The 22,368-nt window shown below is 45.5% G+C and overlaps 1 protein-coding gene across 1 annotated transcript in view; it reads right to left on the bottom strand.

Moving 5' to 3' along the window:
- TENT4A (terminal nucleotidyltransferase 4A) overlaps positions 1 to 6,186 on the bottom strand; it is a 64,931-nt gene extending 58,745 nt beyond the window's left edge. The window contains 1 exon segment of the mRNA XM_086609060.1: positions 5,360 to 6,186. Coding sequence (XP_086465186.1) covers positions 5,360 to 6,186 — 827 coding nt within the window.
- Positions 6,187 to 22,368: the final 16,182 nt, after the last annotated feature.

Raw genomic sequence — 22,368 nt, 5'->3', positions numbered from 1 at the left:
CAAACACGTCCCATTCTCCTTTACACACAGATGTGAGCACCTGTCATGCAAAGCCTTCTCATGTTTTACTACTGTAGCTGAGCCTTTCTGACCTCTAGTACTATGTTCTCTCTGAAGTCTACTGCTGCCAAAATATTCCTTTCATTCCATTACCGAAAGCATCAGTCTCTAGCTCTACACTAGGCATCCACTTTGCTAGGAAGCTTTTAAGCTTTACCTACTCCAGTCAACTTAGATGAGAGCAAAAAGAGATGTTCTGTTCTTTTGACAATTCATCCAGCAGCTCCCCTTGTACTCTGCCACATATCAACCTTCAGGCATGAAAACAATCTATTCAATCATGTCCCAATGCTCTCTCAAGTCTCTCTCTGGACATTTACTATAACTAACAGACAACTACTCCCACCTTCCTCCTTGCACACCACAGCATACACTGCCTTGTTCTGAACTGATCCTAAAGCCCGATGACACAAGAATCAAGTGTACATTACCAGCTCTGACTGCCTCTTACATTAAGACCTTCACTACAGGTATCCACCTAACACTGCAGATAACAGACACTAATGATTTAACAGATGAAGCATAGCCCATTGTGTTGATTCTTTATTAGAAGGTACCAGAGCAAGACAACACTGTGAAGTACAGTGAGGAGTTAGAATATCACCTTTGGGAATCCCTTAAAGTCCTTAGAAGTGCTGCACTGAGGACAGTGCAGACAGTAAAGGCTTCACAGTTTCCAAAGTCTGCATTTTTTCAGCTCAGCCAAAGTACAAGAAAATAAAACTTGCAGAAGGGGCTGACAATGTGGCATCCCTACACAGTAATATGCATCATCCACCTCTGACAGCAGCATAAGAAGCAGCAAGGGTTGACGAACATGGAACTAGAGCCATGGAAGGTCCTGAACACAATGCATTTTTAATAGTGCATTGCACAAAACCCAGTAATTGAAATTATCTTGGTCAAAGTTCAGCAATATATATCATAACAGCAAAAAACCTCAGTAAGACTGGAATTAGAAACACTTCACCTGTGTGCCAAAGAAATAAACAAAATCTAATATAGACTTAGTATATAGTAACACCACCTGAGTGGCTACAGAAATGAACCTTTGGACATCACTTTTGGTACACAGTATCCTTCAGCTGCAAACTAGTGAACACTGAAGCAAGTCAGTGTCATAAGCTTACCCTGCTCATGAGAACTCTCCCCAGATATCTGCTATGGTCACCAGGCAATGCTGGCCTGAATCATCCTTCAGCCTAACCAAACGTGGAGGTGTTTGCGCTCTTGTGCTCTACAACGTAACTTTTGTGTCATTATCAAGATGTGGTTAAAGACAACAGGTATGGCAGGGGAAAAGTGAATACAGTATACAGACAGATGCTACGTGACGCTAATTAGTCCAGGCACAGCACCATTCCAATGTATCATAACACTTCTGATATCTACACTAATCCTCAACCAGCCAGTTCTCTTGTTTCTGCACAGCACTGTACTGTAACAAGCAGATATGCCAGGTATTTCAGCACTAATCTCATTCAACATCTACAATTAATCTGAATACTTAGTTGAAAGCATTACACAGAACAGGCTCATACTGTTAAAAATGCCTTAGTTCTTTACTTACTTTGTTAAATCATATTAAGAAGCAGAAAAATTAAATCAGATATGATTTTATACTATTCATAAGCTATTAGCTATATCTTAAGAGAAAGTGCCCTATTAGCTATGTGCTCAAGAAATGCAAACATAGCAGTAGAGTCCTTAGTAAAAAGTTTAGAATAGCTTGATTCCATATTTTGAAATAAAATTCCAGCACTTTTAAACTCTCTGAATGCTTATATTAGTCAGATATATTTAAAATACTGACTTTACAGAAATAGAAGATAGCACTTCGATGTACAAAGAAGGCAAACTCCAAGATGCTAGATTAGTTTAAAACCACTCAGGAAGATACATTACAGTAGCAAGAAACCACATGTAGTTCTGAACACCAGTCACAACAGTTGAGCTAACCTCATAATATTAAAGGACACTTATCTGCACTGCATCAGAAACCAATCGTTTTGTCATCTGTACTGTGCTGTACTCCAAACCCAAACCCAGGCATTTAAGAATTTACACTGCTGCTATATTAATCATTCTGTTGAGGCACTGGAATAAATACAGCTTCATACTCCTCATTCCTTATCTTCCAAAAATCTGGAAAAAAATGACACAGGTCAGTCCAGGGCATCCTAAAGCATAGCTTCAGGATGAAATCTAATCAAGCATAGCTATTCACACTTGTGTTTTAGGAGAGAGAATTTCCTTTACAACACAAAGATTGGCATGCTACTGTGAGAAGGTGGTAAAAGCAATAGGTGTGAGTCCACTGGAAAAAAGGAATGCTGTACATAGAACAAAACACAGCCTTTACAACATAAAGCATTCCTAAACATCACCACACCTACCATCACAACGGCACTGAATACGATCCATTTGAAAAAAACAGTGACAACTTGCACTGCTATAGACCATCTCCAGCTCTGGATGAGAAAGCGGAGAGAGAGCACAGTACTATTTCAAACCATGCAGGCATTTCACCAAAGTACTACCGCAGCCTGGGAGAGGGCAAACAGAGATTACCCTTCTTGATCTGTTCCCAAAAGACAACACAACAAGACTGTGAGCTACGGCATATCACTTGGAAATTTCAGCGTATTGTAGAAAAACATTCTGCAGAGAATATTCATGGCAGAGTAAGCTCTAACACTCATGCATAACATGAGCATAAGAACACCTATGATCAAGTCTTTCTTCCTATAGTCTATGTCCAAAGCAGGCTGCAACTGAAGACTGTAAGGATCAAACTTTTTGACAGTTGCATATGTAAGTTTGACAACACTGAAGATGCTCTGTCAATCCTCCTTCACGGTTATGGAAGTGATGTGTCAGGACTGGGCTGACAGTTCCAAGTAACACCAGGCAACAAATCAGGAACATAAAGGATCCAGAGCAAACTTCTGTAGGTATCTGTTCCCACCCCAGTCCTTTCAGTGCATTTTTATTTGAGCACCCAAATAATACACCAGCTTCAGGAAAATTAAGTTAAACTCATCAGTAGTCAGGAATTACTGCAGAAAACAGACACCTAACGCCATGATAGAGTATCAGTGGCAATATTTTTGTTATTTCAATCATGTAAGTACTTAATGAAAACACATCTAACACCAAACAGAAAACTGTTTTAGAATACATGCTTGTCCAAAATTCACATTGGGTAACAGAATTCAAAGTTTAAGGCAGAGACTGCTTCTCATAATTAAGTCTATGGTCTCAACTTCCATGCTCTCCTTCTGCACTAGTTCCCTACTACTCTAAGTACAGCTACAACATTTGCACAGTTCCGCAAAGCTGAATGATTGACAAATTAATCATGAGAGAGTCTGGAACTACAGGATCATATATGCTGTAGCCACCAGTGTCCACTTCTGGCATTAGGTCTCACTGTAGTAATACAGACGCCTGACAGAAGATCAGGAAACACAGCTTCCACTTCCAAAGATGTTTAGTCAAGAACCTGTCATTAATGTATCAGCAAAAGAACAACCTGTATTATGGAACTGAACAGTACAACTGAAGGTTGGCTAAACAATCTTCTTGCGTATGGATTCTCTATAAATTTATACTTGAAAAGTGGCACAACCTTTATTAAAGGAAAGCCAACAGAAAACAAAAGGGCAGAAGATGAAAGATAAGGATACGTGATTGACACAGCTGGTGCTGCCTAACAGCCAGAGGACAGCACCTGCAGTGTCTGGATTTGATTCCCAAGTTTGCCATAGACCTGCTGGGTGACCTCGGGCAACTCCCTCATCTGTCCGCCTGGAGATCTATCCCAGTGACACTGACTTGACTTACACAGATAAATTAAAATGTTAACTCAGTGTCCTACTGCATCTCTATGGAAATAAAACAAAGAAATTCAGACTGGTTTTAAAATACCATTGGAATTTTAGACATGCATCTTATTAGTACAGGACTCAAAGCTGCTAGCATATGACACATATGATAGCTTAAACATCCAAATCTTATCTTCCTGAAAGCAATTTTCATTTTCAGCATCAGTTTGAAATTAAAAAGAAGTAGTTACAAGTCTTGTCCTCCCCAGAAGAGCCTATGGTTTGCAAAAACAGAACTTTAAAACTCTCTTTTAATACTTCTAGATAACTTCAACACACGCAACGTCTAACAGCACCACCCAAAAGAGAAAAGGAAGACATCATCCTTAAGTTAAATCTCTCACTTAAATTTATCCAGCTCTGAAAGTGTAGCCTATTATTTTTATCTATTTCCCTCTACAAATACGCAATGCCTTTACTCCATGGGCAGCCAAAGGTCTTGGATTTCAGGAGTTCCAAGAAACTATTTTTGAAATGACATCAGAAAATTGCAATGGTCACTCAATGCAGGTAGCTAGCACTTTTTCCATGAATAAAATAACCTTAACATTAGAATGCAATGTTTCCCCTTGACTGAGTGAAATGTGACAGCTAAAATACAGAAATCTCATGGAGCACCCCAGAGGTGTTTTGTTCAAGTTTAGTCCCTTCTATATGCTGATCGAACCAAACTGAATACTCAGCCTTACTAAGTACCCATTCATATGAGAAAGTTATGGTCACAGAATAGGATAAGCTTCATAAAAGCATTCTCTTTACAAAGTCAGGATTTCAGTTCAGACATCGTCTGGCTCAATCCATTCGAGAGCTAGAACACCTCCCTCAAAAATGTTTCAAGACCACATTGACTTTCATCCTTACTTCAGCCAGAACTGGGCATTTCCCCTTCAACTGATGCTCCTAACACTCCCCAAAGTAACCAGTCTGCTACAGCCTAAGCAGAGGCATTTAAAAATTAGTGCGAAGGTTTTCTTTGAGCTCCTCTGAACTGAAGCCTTCCACTTCCCCCTTACAATCTGAATTGACCCCTAGGGGCTTTAACAAGCATACCTCCTCACCCATCTTTGCTTTAATTATTGTAGGTGCTGTTTGATAACAGCCTGACAACTTCATCTCTCAACCTACTACAAAGCAAGACCTTATTGCCCTGTATCTGTGGGTTCTCAGGCCTTGCTTGCATCACTGCTTCGGCCAGGAGCCACCCAGCCAGCACAGACCAAGGTGATGTATGAAAGAACACGGTTTTATGCCCCACCGTCCCCTATCATCAGCCTTACTGGAGCAGCTGGTTCCAGGAGTTTGTGTGACCCCAACCCACCCGCCCCCGTGCCCCGAGGGGCCGCAGGAGAAGCTGCCGAGGTCCCCCTTTCCTCTCTAGGGCTGCATCAGCCCCAGGGGCCCCGGCTGCTCACCCCTGCACGCCCGGGCTGTATTTCCTGGTCTTCCAGGGTGTGCCGGGGCTCTGCAGTGCTGGCTGAGGCGGCTGCCGCTGCTGGTGGGGGGAGTTGTTGATGGCGACGCCGCGGCTGCCGGAGAGCAGGTAATTCATCCCATAGGTGCTGGCTTTATTCTCTCGTTTCCTACGGCCCGGGTGGTACTGGTGCTGCTGGGGAGACGCCGGCGGCGGCGGGTGGGGGCTGCGCGCCAGGTGCGGGAGCTGGTGGTGCCCGTTCACACCGTTCACTTTGTTCTCGTGGAAGTTAAAAAACTCCCCGGGTCCGGCCCCGCTGCCCAGCAGCCCGGGAGGAGCCACCGCCGCCGCCCGGGGCCCGCAGGAGGAAGAGGAGGAGCCGCCGCCTCCGCCGCCGCTGCACGATCCCGAGGAGGAGAAACCGGGGCTCTCGGTGCCGGACTCCACCGACGAGCAGGAGGACGAGGAAGACACGGAGGGCGACTTCTGCAGCCGCCGCCCTCCCTCGCCGCCGTTCACCGCCGCGGGGCCGGCGGTGGCAGCGGGAACCAGTCCGGTCAGCAGGGCCGGAGGGGAAGGCGAAGGCGAAGGCGGCGAGGAAGAGGAGCAGCAGGCGCCGCCGCCGGGCGCCCCGAGCCGCACGCAGCTGTGGCCGCGGGGCGGGGAGGCGGCGGCGGAGTCCAGCGCCGGGGAGTTAAGGCAGAGGTAGTGCGGGAAGCTGGCGCCGCCCCGGCCCCCCACGCCCTGCGAGGTCTCCCAGATCTGCATCCACAGCGCATTCGCGGGGCCTTTCTGCTCGGGCTGGATCCAGGCCACGCGGGGATCCATCCACGCCCGCCCGCCTCCGACCCTCACGGCCCGGCCAGAGCGCCGCGCCGCCGCCCGCTCACCGCCCGCCGCGGACTCCCTCGCCTCAGCGCGCCGGGCCCGGCAGCGGCGCTAGACGCGGGCCGGGAGCAGCGGCATGTGTCGCGGGGAGGAGGGAGGGCGGCCGGAGGTAGAACCGGGCGAGGAGAAGCGAGCGCGGCTCAGGAGGACCGGAGGCGGCGCGAACTGTACCCGGCCCGGCGCTGCCCGGAGCGCTCCCCTCGCCGTTCCAATGTGGCGTCCCCCTCGCCAGGGCCAGAAGCGGCACTGCGCATGCCCCGCAGATTTTAAACCTTCACTGGAGACGGCCGCCCTGGCAACCGCACATGCGCGCTGGCCGCCCCGCGGGGCGGGGCCGGGCCCGCCGGGGCCGCCGGAAGGGGGAGGGAGAAGGACGTTGGGAAGGCTTCCCTGGCGCTGGCGCGCTCGCCCGCGTGCGCATGCGCGCCCGGGGGACTTGGGAAGAGTTCGGAAGCAATCGGAGAAATTCGGAAGCGTTCGGAAGCCCTCAGACCGAGGGGGGCGAGGGGGCTCGACGCTCACCGCGCTTGCGCGGAGCAGCCTGCCCTCGTGCCGGCGGGGCTGCGCTGGGTCCGTGCGCCGCCGGGCTGGGGGAAGGGAAAGGGAAAGGGAAGGGGAAGGGGAAGGGGAAGGGGGGAGGTGTTACCGCCAGGCGCTGCGAGCTGGACCTGTGCGGGCTGGAGCCTGTGTGAGGTCGCGGCCATAAGCGGCTGGAGCAGCCGCGGTGTGGGGCAGCGACCAGCGGCGGTTCTTCCACAAGCACCGCCCTGTCTCCCTCCAGCCGGGGCTTCTGTCTGTGGAGAGGTGTAGCCCTGTTCTCACAGAAAGAGAAGGGTGCATTTTGAGAAGTAATCGAGGTGGGAAGTGAGTACAGGCAGACTTACGTGGCCAGGTGTGGCGGAGGCCAAGCAGGGCCCAACGGACCCAACCTGCTCCAACGGAGGAGAGGGGAGGCCTGGAGGTGGATGGGCTGTACCCCACAGCTCATAGCAAGCGGAGGCTCTCCTACTTGTCTTACTAGTGCCGAGAATTTCTGTGGAGTCCTGTACTTCCACTGAATACTTAGGTTTTTATTGGGCTTGAATCTTTTGGGGTCAGTGCTTGTTCCAGGGGATGTCTCCATAACGGATGGGTTTCGTGTGTAGTGAGTGATTGCTGGGTAAAAATGCACACGGCCGTCGGAGTGGGATCCAATGCAGACACACTGTGTTTCTTCTGTAATCTAGGGATTGGCTTTAACAGCCAGCCTTCCAGAATGATGTTCATAACTGTTCTCTTTCTAATCTAGCGATTTGGCCTTTTCCTTGAGCAGCTTCAGCATGCATAGGGATCAAGAGTCCTCTCCTGGCACATCCCTGCAGTCTCCAGTGGTCCAGGAATCACCAGTCAGTTGACTACAGCCCTTACCTGACTGCAGAAGAGCAGAGAGAAGGGTCGTATGTGCATAGTAACAAATAATATCAGGGAATCCCAAGTACAACAGCCCTCTAGTGCAATTGTGTGGTATGTCTTAGGTGATCTAACAATTTACTGCCGCAGAAGAGGAGAAAAGGAGAGGTCACACTTACTGTAATCCTGCTACTCCCTTTCCCTGCTTTCTTGCACAAGCCCTGATATTGATCAGTGACATAATTTAACTTGTTAATTCAGCAGAAAACTACACTAGGTAAAAAAGTAAGTTTTCAGCAGTTCATTTTGAATGAGCTTACTTTGTGATCAGAGCTGGCAATAAGGAGGGGGTGGAGAGAGGAGGAGTGGACAGGACTGTCACTTGTCAGAAGAGGGCAGTTGTATTTGATGCAGCTGTATTCTCTAACTATACCCTTAGACTTCAGAGCAAGAGAAACTGATTTGAGGGTGACAGCCTAATGTTTATTATTGTAAATCATTTAGAAAAAGCAAGTCAGTCATTTTTTTTTGTTAAGAAACAGATCTGTTTTCTGGAGTAACGGCCAAACTACACATAAAAGTATGTAATAAACCAGCTAAAACCAAACCACATGAAAGAGCTGTTAAGCCTGTTATGTATAAAACCATGTTTGCCAGAATTTCCATTTGATGAAACCAAAGCGCCCTTCGAACTTCTGTGGTCAACTAGGTATACAGATCTTCAGCACAGATTTCAGCGGCTTGAGTTACTGATAGCAGTCATAGAATCATAGAATGGTTAGGGTTGGAAGGAACCTCCAAAGATCATCTAGTTCCAGCCCCCCCTACCATGGGCAGGGACACCCTCCACTACACCAGGTTGCCTAAAGCCTCATCCAACCTGGTCTTGGTTTTATAGTTCATCTTCCCAAAGGATTTTGGATATTTTTGATTTGGTTTGGTTTTAATTGAACTTGAATGGAGACAAATAAACAGGTCCTTCCCTCTCATATGAATGACAAAAGAAGTAAACCACAGAATTATACTGTCTGTTTTTCCTTTTAGCCCTGAATACTTTGTGTTCTTGCCTCTATGATGACCCAGGTTCAGCAAGGAGAGGCAAGGATCCGCCGTATTTCGGCAAACCTCGCTGGCATGGTATGCTGGTGGTTACAGTGGCTACTTTGTAGATCCACTTTGAAGTACTGAGGAGGCTGTAGAGTTCAGATCTCAACCTTTTCAGTTCTGTTTCCTGACTTTTCACACAGCAAATGAAGATCACATCTTCAAGCTACTGAGTTAAAAATCTTAATAAAGAAGTACTGATCAGTGTTTTGGAGGAAAAAAAAAAATACACAAGGACCGATCTTACGGAGGCAATTTCATGCTCTGCAGTTTCATGACCTTTTTTTTCATTATTTCCTTTCCTGCCCTGCTGCTGTCTCAAAAGTTAGCGCTTTCAAGAGGGCCTGATTTCCCACTTCGCTGAGATTATCTCCAACTCCATTTTGAGGTTTAGCTGGTAGAGAGCACTGCCCTGTAAGAGGTGACAACTCAGAAGCAGCTTTTGACTGGGGAGGGACACGGTATTCCTGAGATTCTCACTAATCCCAGGGCTGTCTTGGAAGGGGCCAGGCTGTTTCCTGAAGTAGCCACAGTCTTCTCAGAATGAGTTGCCTCTTACTGACTTAAACTGTGTTCCTGTAGACAGAATTTCTGCAGCTAAAGTGGTGCTTTGCCAGTTCCTTCTATAGGGTCAAGACAGCAAATACCATGTGAGTGTGATAGTGGGCATGGGACGGAAGTTTTGGGCACAACCTACTTTTAAGAATACGGAGAAAAAGGAAGTCTGAGAAATCTATAAGCAATGATTTGTTATCACTCCAGTTCACTCATGTATCCTATGATGATTCTTTGAAGCTTGCGTCAAGCCACTTAAATATCTCTGCAGAAAAGGAGACATTACATGTTTCCTTCGTAAGTGTGTATAATATGAAGAAATAGCAAGCTCTTACTCTTCTCTCTTTCTAACATCTCCATTGAGAAATCTAAATAAAGCATGTTTCTAATCTTTTCTCCTTAAAGTGAGAATTTCCTTTGCAAAGATTGATTTTTTAAAAAGACTGGTTGATTTTATTTTTTTTACTGAATGAAACTACTCACTGAAGGTAATACTCTCAGGAAGTTTGAAAGTCAAATATAGTTTTGATCATCAGAAAAAAATTGCTTTATTTTCAAAAAAGCTTCCTTCTCACTGCTGAACTTGTGAGGACCCAGATACTGAGAAGATCCAAACCTCAGGAAACACAATGCCTTGTTTGCCATGGCGAAGTTCAAATGCCTGATGCAGATTATTAATGTTGTATTAAAATGCCTCATACTAGCATTGCCTGTCTCATGCCAGTAACACAATGTCCTCATATCTGCTCTTTTTTGTGACTTCAGTTTCTTTAAGGTAGTATTTAACTCAAGTTCTGGAATGAATGACTAAAAATGTAGTCTCATTACTTCTGTTGTCATTTAATTAATCTGTTATAAAGTGTTTTAATCTGGCTGCTTGTCACAGAAAACACAACCACAGCTCCCTCTTGGATGAAGATTCTATTTCAGTTTCAACTTCAGCCAAATACATTTTTCATTTGGCAACAGTGGCAGTGCTGGAGTCTTTGGTAACCTCGTAGTTGATTATTTTGATGTCCTGATGACTGCATTTCCAAATTTGTAAATAGTTCATATGTTTTGGAAAATAATGGCAATTGAGTTGAATATCTAGGTGGGGTATATACAGGGCAGTGTTGCCCAATGCTTGCTATTAGTCTATTTTTTTTTAATGAACCCTCTGAACTCATTGACACAGGTAAAGAAAGATAGTGTCTCATACCTTTAATATAGCTCAGTTTACACCCCTGGAAAAGGTGAGATGCAAATACAGCATACCCGTGTGATGCAACCTTAGTTCTGTTCTCTGAAGCTGTGAGTTGCCACAGGTGTGATTCCACCAGGGCGACATGGTGACTGAGAGGTGATCAACAGGTTCTCCAACAGTTCATACTCTCCAGGACATCTCCAGGATTTTGTCCTGTATGACTACATTCCGGTTACCCACAATCTTGCTGCAAGCCTTTGACGCATCACCTCCCTCAGGCTCACTAGCTCTGATCTCCTTCTTCATAGCCTTTGTGACCCGTAGGATGGATAGAGAAGGTGCAGAGAGTAGGATTCAGCAGTATTTCTGATCAGTAATGTATCTGCCAGAGGCAGGAAGAGGAAAGAACCAAAAAAAACTATGGTCTTGAGCTGGCTGGGGGCATGAGAGAAAGGCTGTCCAGCCAAGGAGATGCATCTCTCACAAGTGACCTTCAGAGTGTGCTAGTCACCAGGAGACAGTGTTGTGGAGGAGGCAAAGGGGAGACAGTTTCTTTAGGCGCACTCTTGTCACTTTTTTTCTCCCCAGTAAATACGTTCCTGGACAGGAGAGCGGAGATAGAGTTTTCCTCTCTCAAAAGGAACTAATCACAATGAGGAGATAAGTGGAAAGGCAGAACAGGAGTTTTTGATTCTTACAAGGCATGACATAGGAGGACTTGCTTTTAATCTGTCCTCTGAAAACATGGGCTTCTTCAAACCTTCTTCAAAATGGCTTCTGTCTCCCATTAAAAATTTCAGGGTTACTGCCGTGAGTAACCCTGAAAACAGGCTAAAATCATGTCATCTTTACCCCCTTAAATCTTCCACTTTGCTCAGTTCTTCCTCCCTTCGTGGCTCAGTGTGCTCTTCTGATGAACACTGTCAGCCAAATTTAGGGTGTTGAGGCATATTCAGAAGAGTCAATTAAAGTGCAGAGGCTGAAACAGCTGTCAAGCACCAGCCATCTCTTTCCACTCCATCTTCCCCCACTCTTACGAGGGTTGCCAGCCCCATGTCAAGAGAAGCTGAACAGATGATAAATCAACAGCTGAACAGCTGCAGCTTCCAGCCAGGCGTCTTCATACGCATCAAAATCCTTTCCTAGCTGCTACATGAAATAGCTGTGTGGTAAGTGGAGAAAGCGTGGGAGGCATTTCGCAACCATTCAACTCTGCTTGCAATCAGGGTGGCAGCCTGGGAGGGAGAGGTTGCATGGACAGCCAGGTGTGATTCTTGCCTCACACCGCTGGATGTGTGTCAACGCTTCTGGCAGGAACTCTGTCTTGGAGACCTTTTATCACCGTGTACATGTACTACACCATAGATGTGTACGACTACAACAGGAGCAAGATAAACGTGTCACCTTGATACACCCACGTTCTAGTTCAATTTACATATTTGGGGCTCTGATAGGGATCACTTTCAAAATACTTTATTATGAATATTTATCTTGCCTTATTATACAGCAATTAAATACTTAGCATCTTTTTACAGTTTTCTGTGACATGACTTAATTACTTAATTGTTCTGTGTAAGGGATGGTCTATGCAAATTTTTAAATTGTTCTGGTGTTCTATTTTGTTTCTCTTCCTCATCTAGAAAAAGTTTGGAAAGATACAGATTTTGGAAGGTTTATTTTTTTACTCAGAGATTAGGAATTTCTGCCTTGAAGACTTGTCAGTTTTCTTAAGAGACAATACGCTGCCAGCACTAATACCTAATTGAAGAGAATTAAATCTTACAGATTTTCTTTCTTCAAAGGCTTATTTAGACATGGAAATTAAATTGTGATAACAAGCACAGAGAGGGTTTTAAAAATCATTTTAACTGTAGAAAATAATCTGTGAGATCATAGACAAGTGAAGTTACGTTAAATATCTATAAAGCTCTTGAAAGTATTTTTCTAAGTGGGATCTGAAGAGTTGTATGAAATCGGGTGGTCTGTCTTCCTGTCCTGGTCAATGCAGAACCCTGCAGAGAGTTGCTTTTGTAAGAAGGATCACTTGCCTTTGGATGACAGGTTGAGAGAACACATTAAGGAAACTCACATGAAAGTTCCTGGGAATGAACTGGTCAGGATTCCTCCCTTACTCACGTTTGCAGTCTAGGAGGTCCCAGGATCATCTTCAAGTTGTCATTCTCCAGGCTATTGTGTAGAGGACAGCTGAGGGCATACAGAACCTGCTGTGTGAATCCTGGCAAGGGGAAGGGATCCCAGCTCACAGTGTTGTTGCATGTGCTCTAAATAGGAAGGAAAAAGTAGATCTGGCTAGACCTTGTGCTAGGAAGAGAATCGATAAGTAATGCATTTTTCCTCCTAGGAACAACATTACAATAAAGATGCTTTGCTTCAGATACATTGAATGTAAGCTTTCTGCTGAGGAGAGCAAGATACTATTAAAAAAACAGGATGAAAAAGTGCCAAGACATACGAGACAAGCTGTGAGAGAGCTGATGTAAAATTTGCTTACTGAGGATGTGCCCTGGAGCCCTCATCTGCCGTGTTAACACGGCATCAGATAGGGCACCAGCTGCTTCTATACTAAGCCTGGAAGAATAGTTTGTGCATAGCAGAATGACTATGAATGGGTAGAATCAAAGAAAAGGTACATTGGGGGTCAGCAAAGACTATCATGGTGAAAGATGTAGCTCACTTTTATTAGCTTCCAAGCTAGATCAAAGCCATATTTGATCTTGTACAGATGTCTAGAAGCTAATTTATCTTGTGTGGTCAGCTGCCTAAGTAATTTTCATTGGTTAATCCTGCCCACTGGTCCTCATCTATAGGAGGCACATGCACATACCTATACACATTCACTCTTTAAACAGAAACTGCACTCTGTTGCAATGCACCTCCCTCTCCTTAAGTATGTCTATGTCTTGCGTTTCCACCTTCAAAGCTATTATTTTTAACTGTTCTTGGGCCACAGCTAAATCCCTTGGACGTCTCAGGAAGGAGATTTCCAGAAGAGAAACAGCTTGATGCCAGTATAAAATTGCTGAGCTGAGCCATACTCACATTGGCCCATGGATAAGTAAGCAGAAGAGTACAGAAGATCAAAGGAGAGCAAGACTTTTTTGGCAGGATTTTCAGGTAACGTTAATGTGCAGCAGCTGTAGAATAGATTAGATAGAGACTGATAGGAAAGAATGATATGGTTTAGCAGGTCCTTTAGAATGAGGATAGGAACAAGGATGTGTGAGTCAGTGAGAGAGCACGGCTGACCACTTAATCTGATGTAGAGAAATACCTGGACTAGGAATAAGGAGAACAAAGAAGGTGGAGTGGACAGATGCAGGTGTTGGCCAGGGAAGCAGAAAAACTGGCAGAGTGCTGAATTACCTGTCAGCACACAAATCTGCCATTTGCTTTTTGAAGGAGCTAAAGTCAAGGCCAGGGACCAGCAGAACAGTATTCAGCAGACTTTCTACCCTAGACTTTCTACCAGCACTCCAACTTTCTTGCACCAAATCTTCCAAGCTCCATACTGGAACCATATAGCACTTTATGACTTCCTCTGCCTCCCTTGAGACATGATGGACAGCTCCACCATCGGTGCATGGACAGACTGTGGACAGAGATCAGCTGAGACTTCTCCAGGACTTCTTCAGTTTGTCAGTACCATTTCATCTTGCGACCTTACGCACATGGAGTGGAACAGACGTGCCTTTGGCATCCTGGAGACTTTAGATGACCAGAACATTCCTGAATATGCCCAAGCCCCCTTGTGATGGCAGTGCCTGTGTCTCCACTCTGTGTCTCCAGTCCGTGAGTATCGGCAGTGAACACGATAGTTATCTGCAATGGCAGTCTCCACTCCACAGCCAGGTGAACTGAGTTAAGGAGTCTCTTCACGATATCAGTGTCCAATGTCAGCAAGCATCAGCTCCACAGTAAGTCTATGCCTCAGAGGTCCTGGGCTGATGAGCTCTCTATGGACATGTAGGTAACATTGAAGAAACAGCTTTCATTTACTGTAGTGAGAGCAGAAAAGGCATGAGGAAGGAGGAGTGAAATGTCAGCGTTGAGATAGATCAGGATTTCTGGTTGACTGGGGTTGCTGAGCTTAGGTTGAGCTAGGAGAATAGCTGTTGCGCCTCCACGCAGGTCATGGGCCAGAGTGAGGAGAGGCTGCCTTTCCTGCTGCCACACGCCAAGGTGAAGCGCCCATGTAACTTCATTAAGGGGCAGCTTCATTGTTCTCCCATGCCTCAAAAACACCATTGGCTCAAAGCATCCAGAAGGCTGAAAACAACTCCAGATTCTTCCAGCGAGACTACAGGGAGGTCTCACAGGCCAGTGATCCTCTCTCTGAGTCCTAGCATTCAGACAGTTCACTGATGATTCTTGTGCTTCCCAGCTGGGTGAGAGATCTGACTGCCCTGGAGCCAGGAGCCTGCATTTGAACAGTCTGGCCTCCGGTATTACAACTCTAACTAGAAGCTGTTTGTTTGTTTGTCATAGTTGCTGTCAGATGGAGATCACAATGGGATACCCTTTTCTTGCAGAGTCTCTGGCAGAGCTCATGGTGTGGTATTGACTGATGCCATGGAGCGGGTAGATGGAGGGCTTGTTCTACTCACAGAAACACAAAACTTGCTCAGCTGTCTTTTTCTTTCGTTGTGGTGGCAAGAATGCATGGACTTCCTTCTCACTGGAAACAAGTTAATTTGGACACAATACAGATGTGCCTGTGGCTCTAGGGCTGCCTAGTGAGACCTGGAGATCCTCTTTTCATCACCAGGCTGTAGCTTTTTTCTCATTCGGAGTTGCCTGGTGATATCTGTGAAGTTTTTCCCAGGTGGTTCCTTATGAGGTGGTGACAGACATGGCTTGTAAGACTTGTTTTTGTTGGATGGAAGTAGTCTCCTGAGCATGTACTCAGAAGGTGACAGACATTAACACAATGTAAATCTCAAGCTTTTTAGGATTGTGCACAATTCTCAGAACCCAGCTAAGCCATGTGGTTACTGGTGCGGAAAGTTAAGATCCATGCTGCCAGTGAGTCTTGCACAGTGGGAGAAAACCGTAGAACAAAATGCATTGAATAAATAACTCTTGTGCAGTCTCTGCCTCTTATTTGCTCAGTTCATCTACCATGAGTTAGGAGGAATTAAATCAGACTGGCCATGCAGACAACTCCACAGAAGTGACTCTGAGCATAAACCCATGCTGCTGCCCTTTCCAACTGCAAACGTATATCAGCTACTGGTTGAAAAGTGCTTCTCTGACAATTTCATTGTCTTTTTTTAAAATGCTTCTGTTGATTTCTTCCCTTGTTGGTGGTCTAGGTCATGCTGTCCAGAGGCGATCATTTCTGACAGTAGTGTTCTTATGGGGTGCTGTGTCAGTGACTCAGACAATTCCTACATGATACAGTCATCCTCTTCTAGCTTCTTTTTTTTTTAAGAGATTGACCAGTGCCTGTGCTCCTCTCTTGAGGACTCTCTCTTGATCCTTCTCTTCCTTAACTTACCTGTGAGAACAATACATAATACCAGTCTATATCCTAAACTGCCTAGTGGGATGCTTCAAGAGTGCTTTTGTGTAAATCTACGGCTGACTCTTGGCTGTGAAGTGCAGACCACTTCAGAGTCTTCCCTCGGACTGTATCTGTTAAGAGTGGAGAGCAAAAACTACGAGGATCTGTCTGCAACTGCTGCCCTGAGGATGTGGAAGCTGCCTCTTTCACCATTTTCCCTGTATTTCTTCCTGCTGTTTCCTCCTTTCCACATCCTTGTGCAAGGGAAATCCTTCCTCTGCCCTGAGTGTAACATGTTTCTTGTTGATGACAGGTTATGGTGCCTAATGCGCTGCTTAGCCTGGCCTTAAGGATCCTATTGCCTGGTGCTGGCTTGGAAACAATCTGCCATTACTAGCAATGGCTCTAACATAAGGCTAGGAGACAGGGTGGAATTGGTTTGACCTTGATTGTGCCATTTATGGGATGGACAGCTCTGCCTCAGCTTTCTGCACAGCTGCTAAGAACAATTTCTTGATGTTTGTACTGCATGGCGTAATTCTTTGCTGGGCCTGATTCAAACTCTGTCATTCATTTTGAACTCTCATTTGGGCCACATGGAACTCAGCAAGAATTATGGACAAAATGTTTTGGTCTCACAGAAATTGCCGTTATATCTGCAGTTACCCACAAGGAAGAACAAATGGTTTGTGATGTCTCAGGGCAGATCTCATCAATCATCTGGGAAAGTTTCAAATCAGATCTGCTGGAACAAAATATTTACGGTATACGTTAGGAAGGATAAAACCTTTTCTAGATCAAGTAGAGCTCTGTCTGGGTGCCCAGCCTTGCTGCCAAACAGCTGGCCTTGCTGTTGGAGCAGAAAGTAGAAAAAAGAAGTACGTTTCTCTGGAGGAATCTATCCAGAGGTTAACAGAGGTAAGAGACCTTGTTCTCACAGAACCAAATTACCTGGAGACTTCACTAATATCCATTCCAAATGCTTGCTGGAGAGCCTTGAAGAAAACTGATTTACTTAAAATGAAAGTCCATTCAAAAACTGCCATTCAAAATGCCTATGGAGGCAAACTTCCCTAGGCTGAAAAAGATGATATTATGGAAAACAATCTCTATATAGAGCTGTGCTTTTTATTTTGTATTTTTCCCCTACATCTTACACTACACTCGTACTTTAAACATACTTAAGTTGCAAATCACTAATAAATGTAGGACCGAACTCTGCTTCTGGTCAGTACCAGCGTTTCCTTTTCTGCTCCTCCTGTAAACAGTGTTTTGCCTAAGATTCACCAGCACAAACACAAACAATTCGATGTTAAAGAGTCTTGATTTATTTTTTTTTAAACACACTGAAGTGAAAAACAACAAAGGAAAATTTTACCTCAGAAAGCAATCTTTTCCCCATAGTTATTTTCCAGATTGGGACTGTCATACTAATGAAAATAGTGATGATATACTAATACAAAGTCATGTGAGTGACTTACAGAAACTTGCTTTTCCTAGCTGGCCACAGTCTCATTTGCTTTGCTTTCTATTGATGCTTGGAAGGCTCCTCTGCTCAGCCTGCACATACGTGGGCCAGTCAGCATCATAGTTATTTTTATATATGGTATTTCACTTCTGGGAAGTGGATAGAGAAGTTAAATTCCTCGTGTGAACATCAGACAGTAATTCTGTTGGTGCAAATGGCTGTAGAGTAGATTTTGTATTTATGTCACCATTTCAGATGGGTAAGGACAATATATTTTGCTACAAGGAAATTAAAAATGTGTTATAAAAGTTAGATCTTGTCAGTCAAGAAACAGAAGGAGCATTAGAGATGACCAAGCACAATAAATTATTTTCAAGTATCTGGTATCCAGTAACCTCTCTTGTGATCAGTTCATGAGATAGTCCATAAATTCACTATGTGAAAAACAGTGTTACATGAATAAAACATTGAATGTTTTTTTCCACACTTGGAGCCTGGGACCAGCTGCTGGAGGGATCCACCTTGTACATTTGTATTGACATATTTTCCAGTAACAGACCTTCATCCTGATCAGCCAGAGAGGGGAGGCTGTTGGTGCTGTTTGTGTGTGTGCTGAGTGTGTCTGTCTCTGCCGATTTGTGTGGCCAGCCATGTGTATATGGATATATGTGTTGCAGACGGGCATTTGTATGTGCACCTGCTGGGAACACACGCTCAGCCTCACCACTTTTTGGACCTGGGAGCACGGAGCTGTGGGAGCCTCCTCTCTCTCAGGCTGCTGGATTTGGCAACCTCTAACACCTAGAAGTTACGAGTCTGTTATGCTTATACTTCATCATAGCTCTGTAGATATTTAGGAAGAAACTGAATCCCTTATATTCGTAACTTTTATGTTACAACAGCTACAGCAGTGTGTCTGAAGCTTAACCCTCAGGGTACTTGCTAGAATTACCAACTATTGGGTGAAATAATATTTCACATGTTTTATTCTTGTTAGTTTCTTGTTCTTTGCTCCATCTGATATGCTGTTGTTATTTTCATCTGCTGCAGAAGACAAAAGTATCTCTACCTGCAAATCCTGACCAGGAAAACTCAGTCTTCCTCTACTCTGCTAAGTCTTCAACACCAAAAAGCAATCCCTGATCAGCAAACCATATCAAACCCTGTCGCCTCAAAATGAAGTGCTTTTAGAGAGCTCCAACAGTGTGTATACCATGCAACATTCTTTAGAGAGATCCCCAGTTGACTACCCTGTCTCATGGGCCTTCATGCCTGTTCACCTGGATGTCTGTCTAACACCAAACACATGTTCTGCTCCCAGAACCTCTGTCCCACCCACAGTACAGCAAAAAATGAAGTCTGCTCTGGGTAAGATAGCTCATTCTCTCTGCCCTGCACCCCACTCCCCTCAAAAAAAACCAAACCCAAACCAAAATAACCACCAAAAAACTTCCAAACCCAAACAAAAATTGTAAGCCTCTGACAGGCTGAATTTAAAAATTCTCCATGTGCGTCTCCATCTTTCTTGACATGCTTGGCTAAGCACCGTGATACCAGGTGAGAGTCTATGCCCTAGGTACTGGAAAGAAACTGATCTCATTACCAGTAAGTCTGTAGAAGCTGGTGCACCTTACTGAGGGCTACCATGTTAAGCCCTGGAGGATAAAGAGGCTCATAAGCAGGAAGGTTAGCATCCCTTACTGTTCTACACATTGTGCAACATAGACACAGGTGAGTGGTGAAGACCTCTGCTGATGACATTTGGGTGCTTGTTTGGGGGTGTATTATTGTCTGCTTCTGTGGTCCGCATCTGGGAGAAGCATAACCCTGAACTAGAGGAGAGGACTGTCCTCAAAAATTGCTACTATGACTAGCAATTTCTGCTCTAGGCAGTGCTTCCTGGGGACTGGAAGCTCTGATGCAATAGGTACCCAGTAAGCCCACATCTGTGCAGTGGCACAATAAGACGATTGAGAACAGTGTTTGACTGGGTTTTACATGTAACAAAATAAGTTAGATAATCCGTTCATGTTTCTAGTTAGCCTAGTGTTAATGCAGACACCAAGTGCTAGAAGATGACATCATTACTTGATGAAAAATAAGGCATGGTTTGTTATCTGCAGTGTTACTTGCAACTTAGCTTTTTCAATCTATATCAGAAGTGAGAATATTGAAGAAAATCTCTGAGGTTTAGCCACAGTAGCAGACGGGGCTGTCTTTGCACATTTGCAAAGAAGTTGCCTGTTTTGTCTACTTGGAATTGAAATTAAAAGCTGTTGTGATGGCAAGTCATCTAGTATGAAGAATTAGGATACAAAGTACAATTGCTTCACTTTTATGGACTTTCCTAGTAACTCTTTTAAAAGCAGTAATTATAGCATATTATCCTTTGAAGTTTGAAACGTCTACCTTCCAAAACATTGCATGACAGTTTCAGTTTAAGAAAATCACTTAAAGCAATTGACAAAAGACTTTTGCCTACAAGTGCCATATAATTGTTTTATTTTGCAATTTTATAAAATGAAACTTTGAATTGGGTTTGCATGGGAAGGGTTTGGTAGTGGGAGAACTGCAGGGGTGGCTTCTGCCAGAAGATGCCACAAGCTTCCCCCGTGTCCAATAGAGCCAATGCCAGCCAGGTCCAAGATGGGCCCACCACTGGCCAAAGCTGAGCTCATCAGCGATGGTGGTAGCACTTCTGTGATAACATGTTTAAGAAGGGATAAAAAAACTGCTGCACAACAGCAGTCAGGAGAGAGGAGTGAGAATATGTGAGAGAAACAACTCTGCAGATACCAAGGTCAGTGCAGACAGAGGGAGAGGAGGGAGAGGAGGGAGAGGAGGTGCTGCTGGTGCCAGAGCAGAGATTCCCCTGCAGCCTGTGGTGAAGACCATGGTGAGGCAGGCTGTGCCCCTGCAGCCCATGGAGGGTAACGGTGGAGCAGAGATCCATTTGCAGCCTGTGGTGGACCCCACACTGGAGCAGGTGGATGTGCCCAAAGGAGACTGTGATCTCATGGGAAGCTGCGCTGGAACAGGCTCCTGGCAGGACCTGTGGACTCATGGACAGAGGAGCTGATGCTGGAGCAGGTTTGCTGGCAGGACTTGTGACCCTGTGGGGGACCCACACTGGAGCAGTCTGTTCCTGAAGGACTGCACCCCGTGGAAGGGACCCACGCTGGAGCAGTTTGTGAAGAACTGCGCCCTATGGGAAGGACTCATGTTGGAGAAGTTCACAGAGTACTATCTCCTGTGGGAGGGACCCTACACTGAAGCAGGAGAACAGTGTGAGGAGTCCTCCTCCTAAAGAGGAAGGAGCAGCAGAGACAATGTATGATGAACTGACTGCTACTCCCATTCCCTGTCCCCCTGCACCACTGGCAGGAGGAGGAGGCAGAGAAATCAGGAGTAAAGTAAGCCCACTTAACTTGATTTACATTGATTACTGATGTTAACATATATTAATAACTCTGCTTAACACTTCAACACTTTCAAAATATTATTTGGGACTTTCAAGTCAGTTCTGTTCTCATACAGCACCGTTTTTCAGACGCAGGTAGAGAACGAAAGAAGAAATGTATTTGCAGAGTTGCAACGTATCTATCAGCATATACGTGCCTGCACACCCACAGAAAAACACGTGGGCAAGCAATTGTGGAAATTCTGAATGCAAGACAACTGAAGGGATAAGTCTAAAACAAGCTTTCACCTGAGAGTTGCACAACTCCAGATGTGCAGGATTTTAGTGTTTTGCAGGGCTTCTTTCTCACAGGGTTTCCACCCACGGCCACTTGCATATTAGCAAAATCTTGGCTCTGTATAGCATCCGGTTCTTGGTCTCCAGCACCAAACACAACACTTGGGGCTGAGGGGAATAGCAGGAAGCCTCTCAGATTGTTCACCAGCACACTGATATGGATTAAAAAGGTTGGATCTCAACCCAATACAGCAGTCAGCAGGACACAATACCAGCAGGTACCTGGGGTAGTTCCTGCTAGCTCGTGTTGGACAGGCTATTTTTGAGTCTTGATAGTGTTGTTCAACATTTGAACTCCAGTTGATGGATATGATCACACGGTACTCTCTTTTTCTGGTACAAGTTTTTTATCTAAGTTTGTACTGTTTTTCCATTTGAATAGCTGAAGAGACATGGAGCGCTCCTTCCCAGAGCAGCTGGAGCACATGGCTTTGCTAGTGATCCCTCTTCGGATCCAGCCACCCGTATTCTGTGGGAAACTAGATAGGTCAATAGTCATTTGAAAAAAAGAGGCTGCAACTATTAGGGAGCAGAAACACAGTATCAGTGCAAGGCTCTTACTAGCACACTGGTAATGCATCATCTCTGGAGAAGCATTATACCAAACGTGTGTCATGGTTTGATGGGGGGGAGGGGAGGTTCTGGTGGCAGGAGCTGCCTGCCAGATTGGACTCCCATCCCCCTCGGGGCTTGAGCCAATCGGCACCTCTGCGAATTGCCCTGTTTACGTTGGGACAAAGGAACCGGAAAGGTGTGCCCTTTGCCCAGGAGCGAGGAGAAGAGAGGAGGGCGCAGCCCCCGCTCCTCGGGCACCCGACCGGACGGCAGCCCGTGCCGGGCCAGCACCACCCGCTGAGGATGGCCGCGACGGAGCCGCTTGGGGAACTCAGGGAGAGCCCCGCTCCCGGGGTGCCCACTGGGCCAAGTTCACCCAGAGAGGACTGAGATCTGAGAGAAACGGCCACACAGACACCAGGTCAGTGAAGATGGAATGGGACGAGGTGAGCAGGAGCTGTTTCCCCTGCAAGCGGTGGCGAGATGGCAGGTGGCCCCCTGCAGCCAGGACAGTCCCAGTGGAGCAGAGACCCACTCACAGCCCGTGGAGAACCCATGTCAGAGAAGAGATGCCTGGGCCCGAG

Source organism: Tauraco erythrolophus, chromosome 3 (assembly GCF_009769465.1).
Source record: "Tauraco erythrolophus isolate bTauEry1 chromosome 3, bTauEry1.pri, whole genome shotgun sequence".
Taxonomy (NCBI): domain Eukaryota; kingdom Metazoa; phylum Chordata; class Aves; order Musophagiformes; family Musophagidae; genus Tauraco; species Tauraco erythrolophus.
This window is presented reverse-complemented; position numbering and strand designations above follow the sequence as displayed.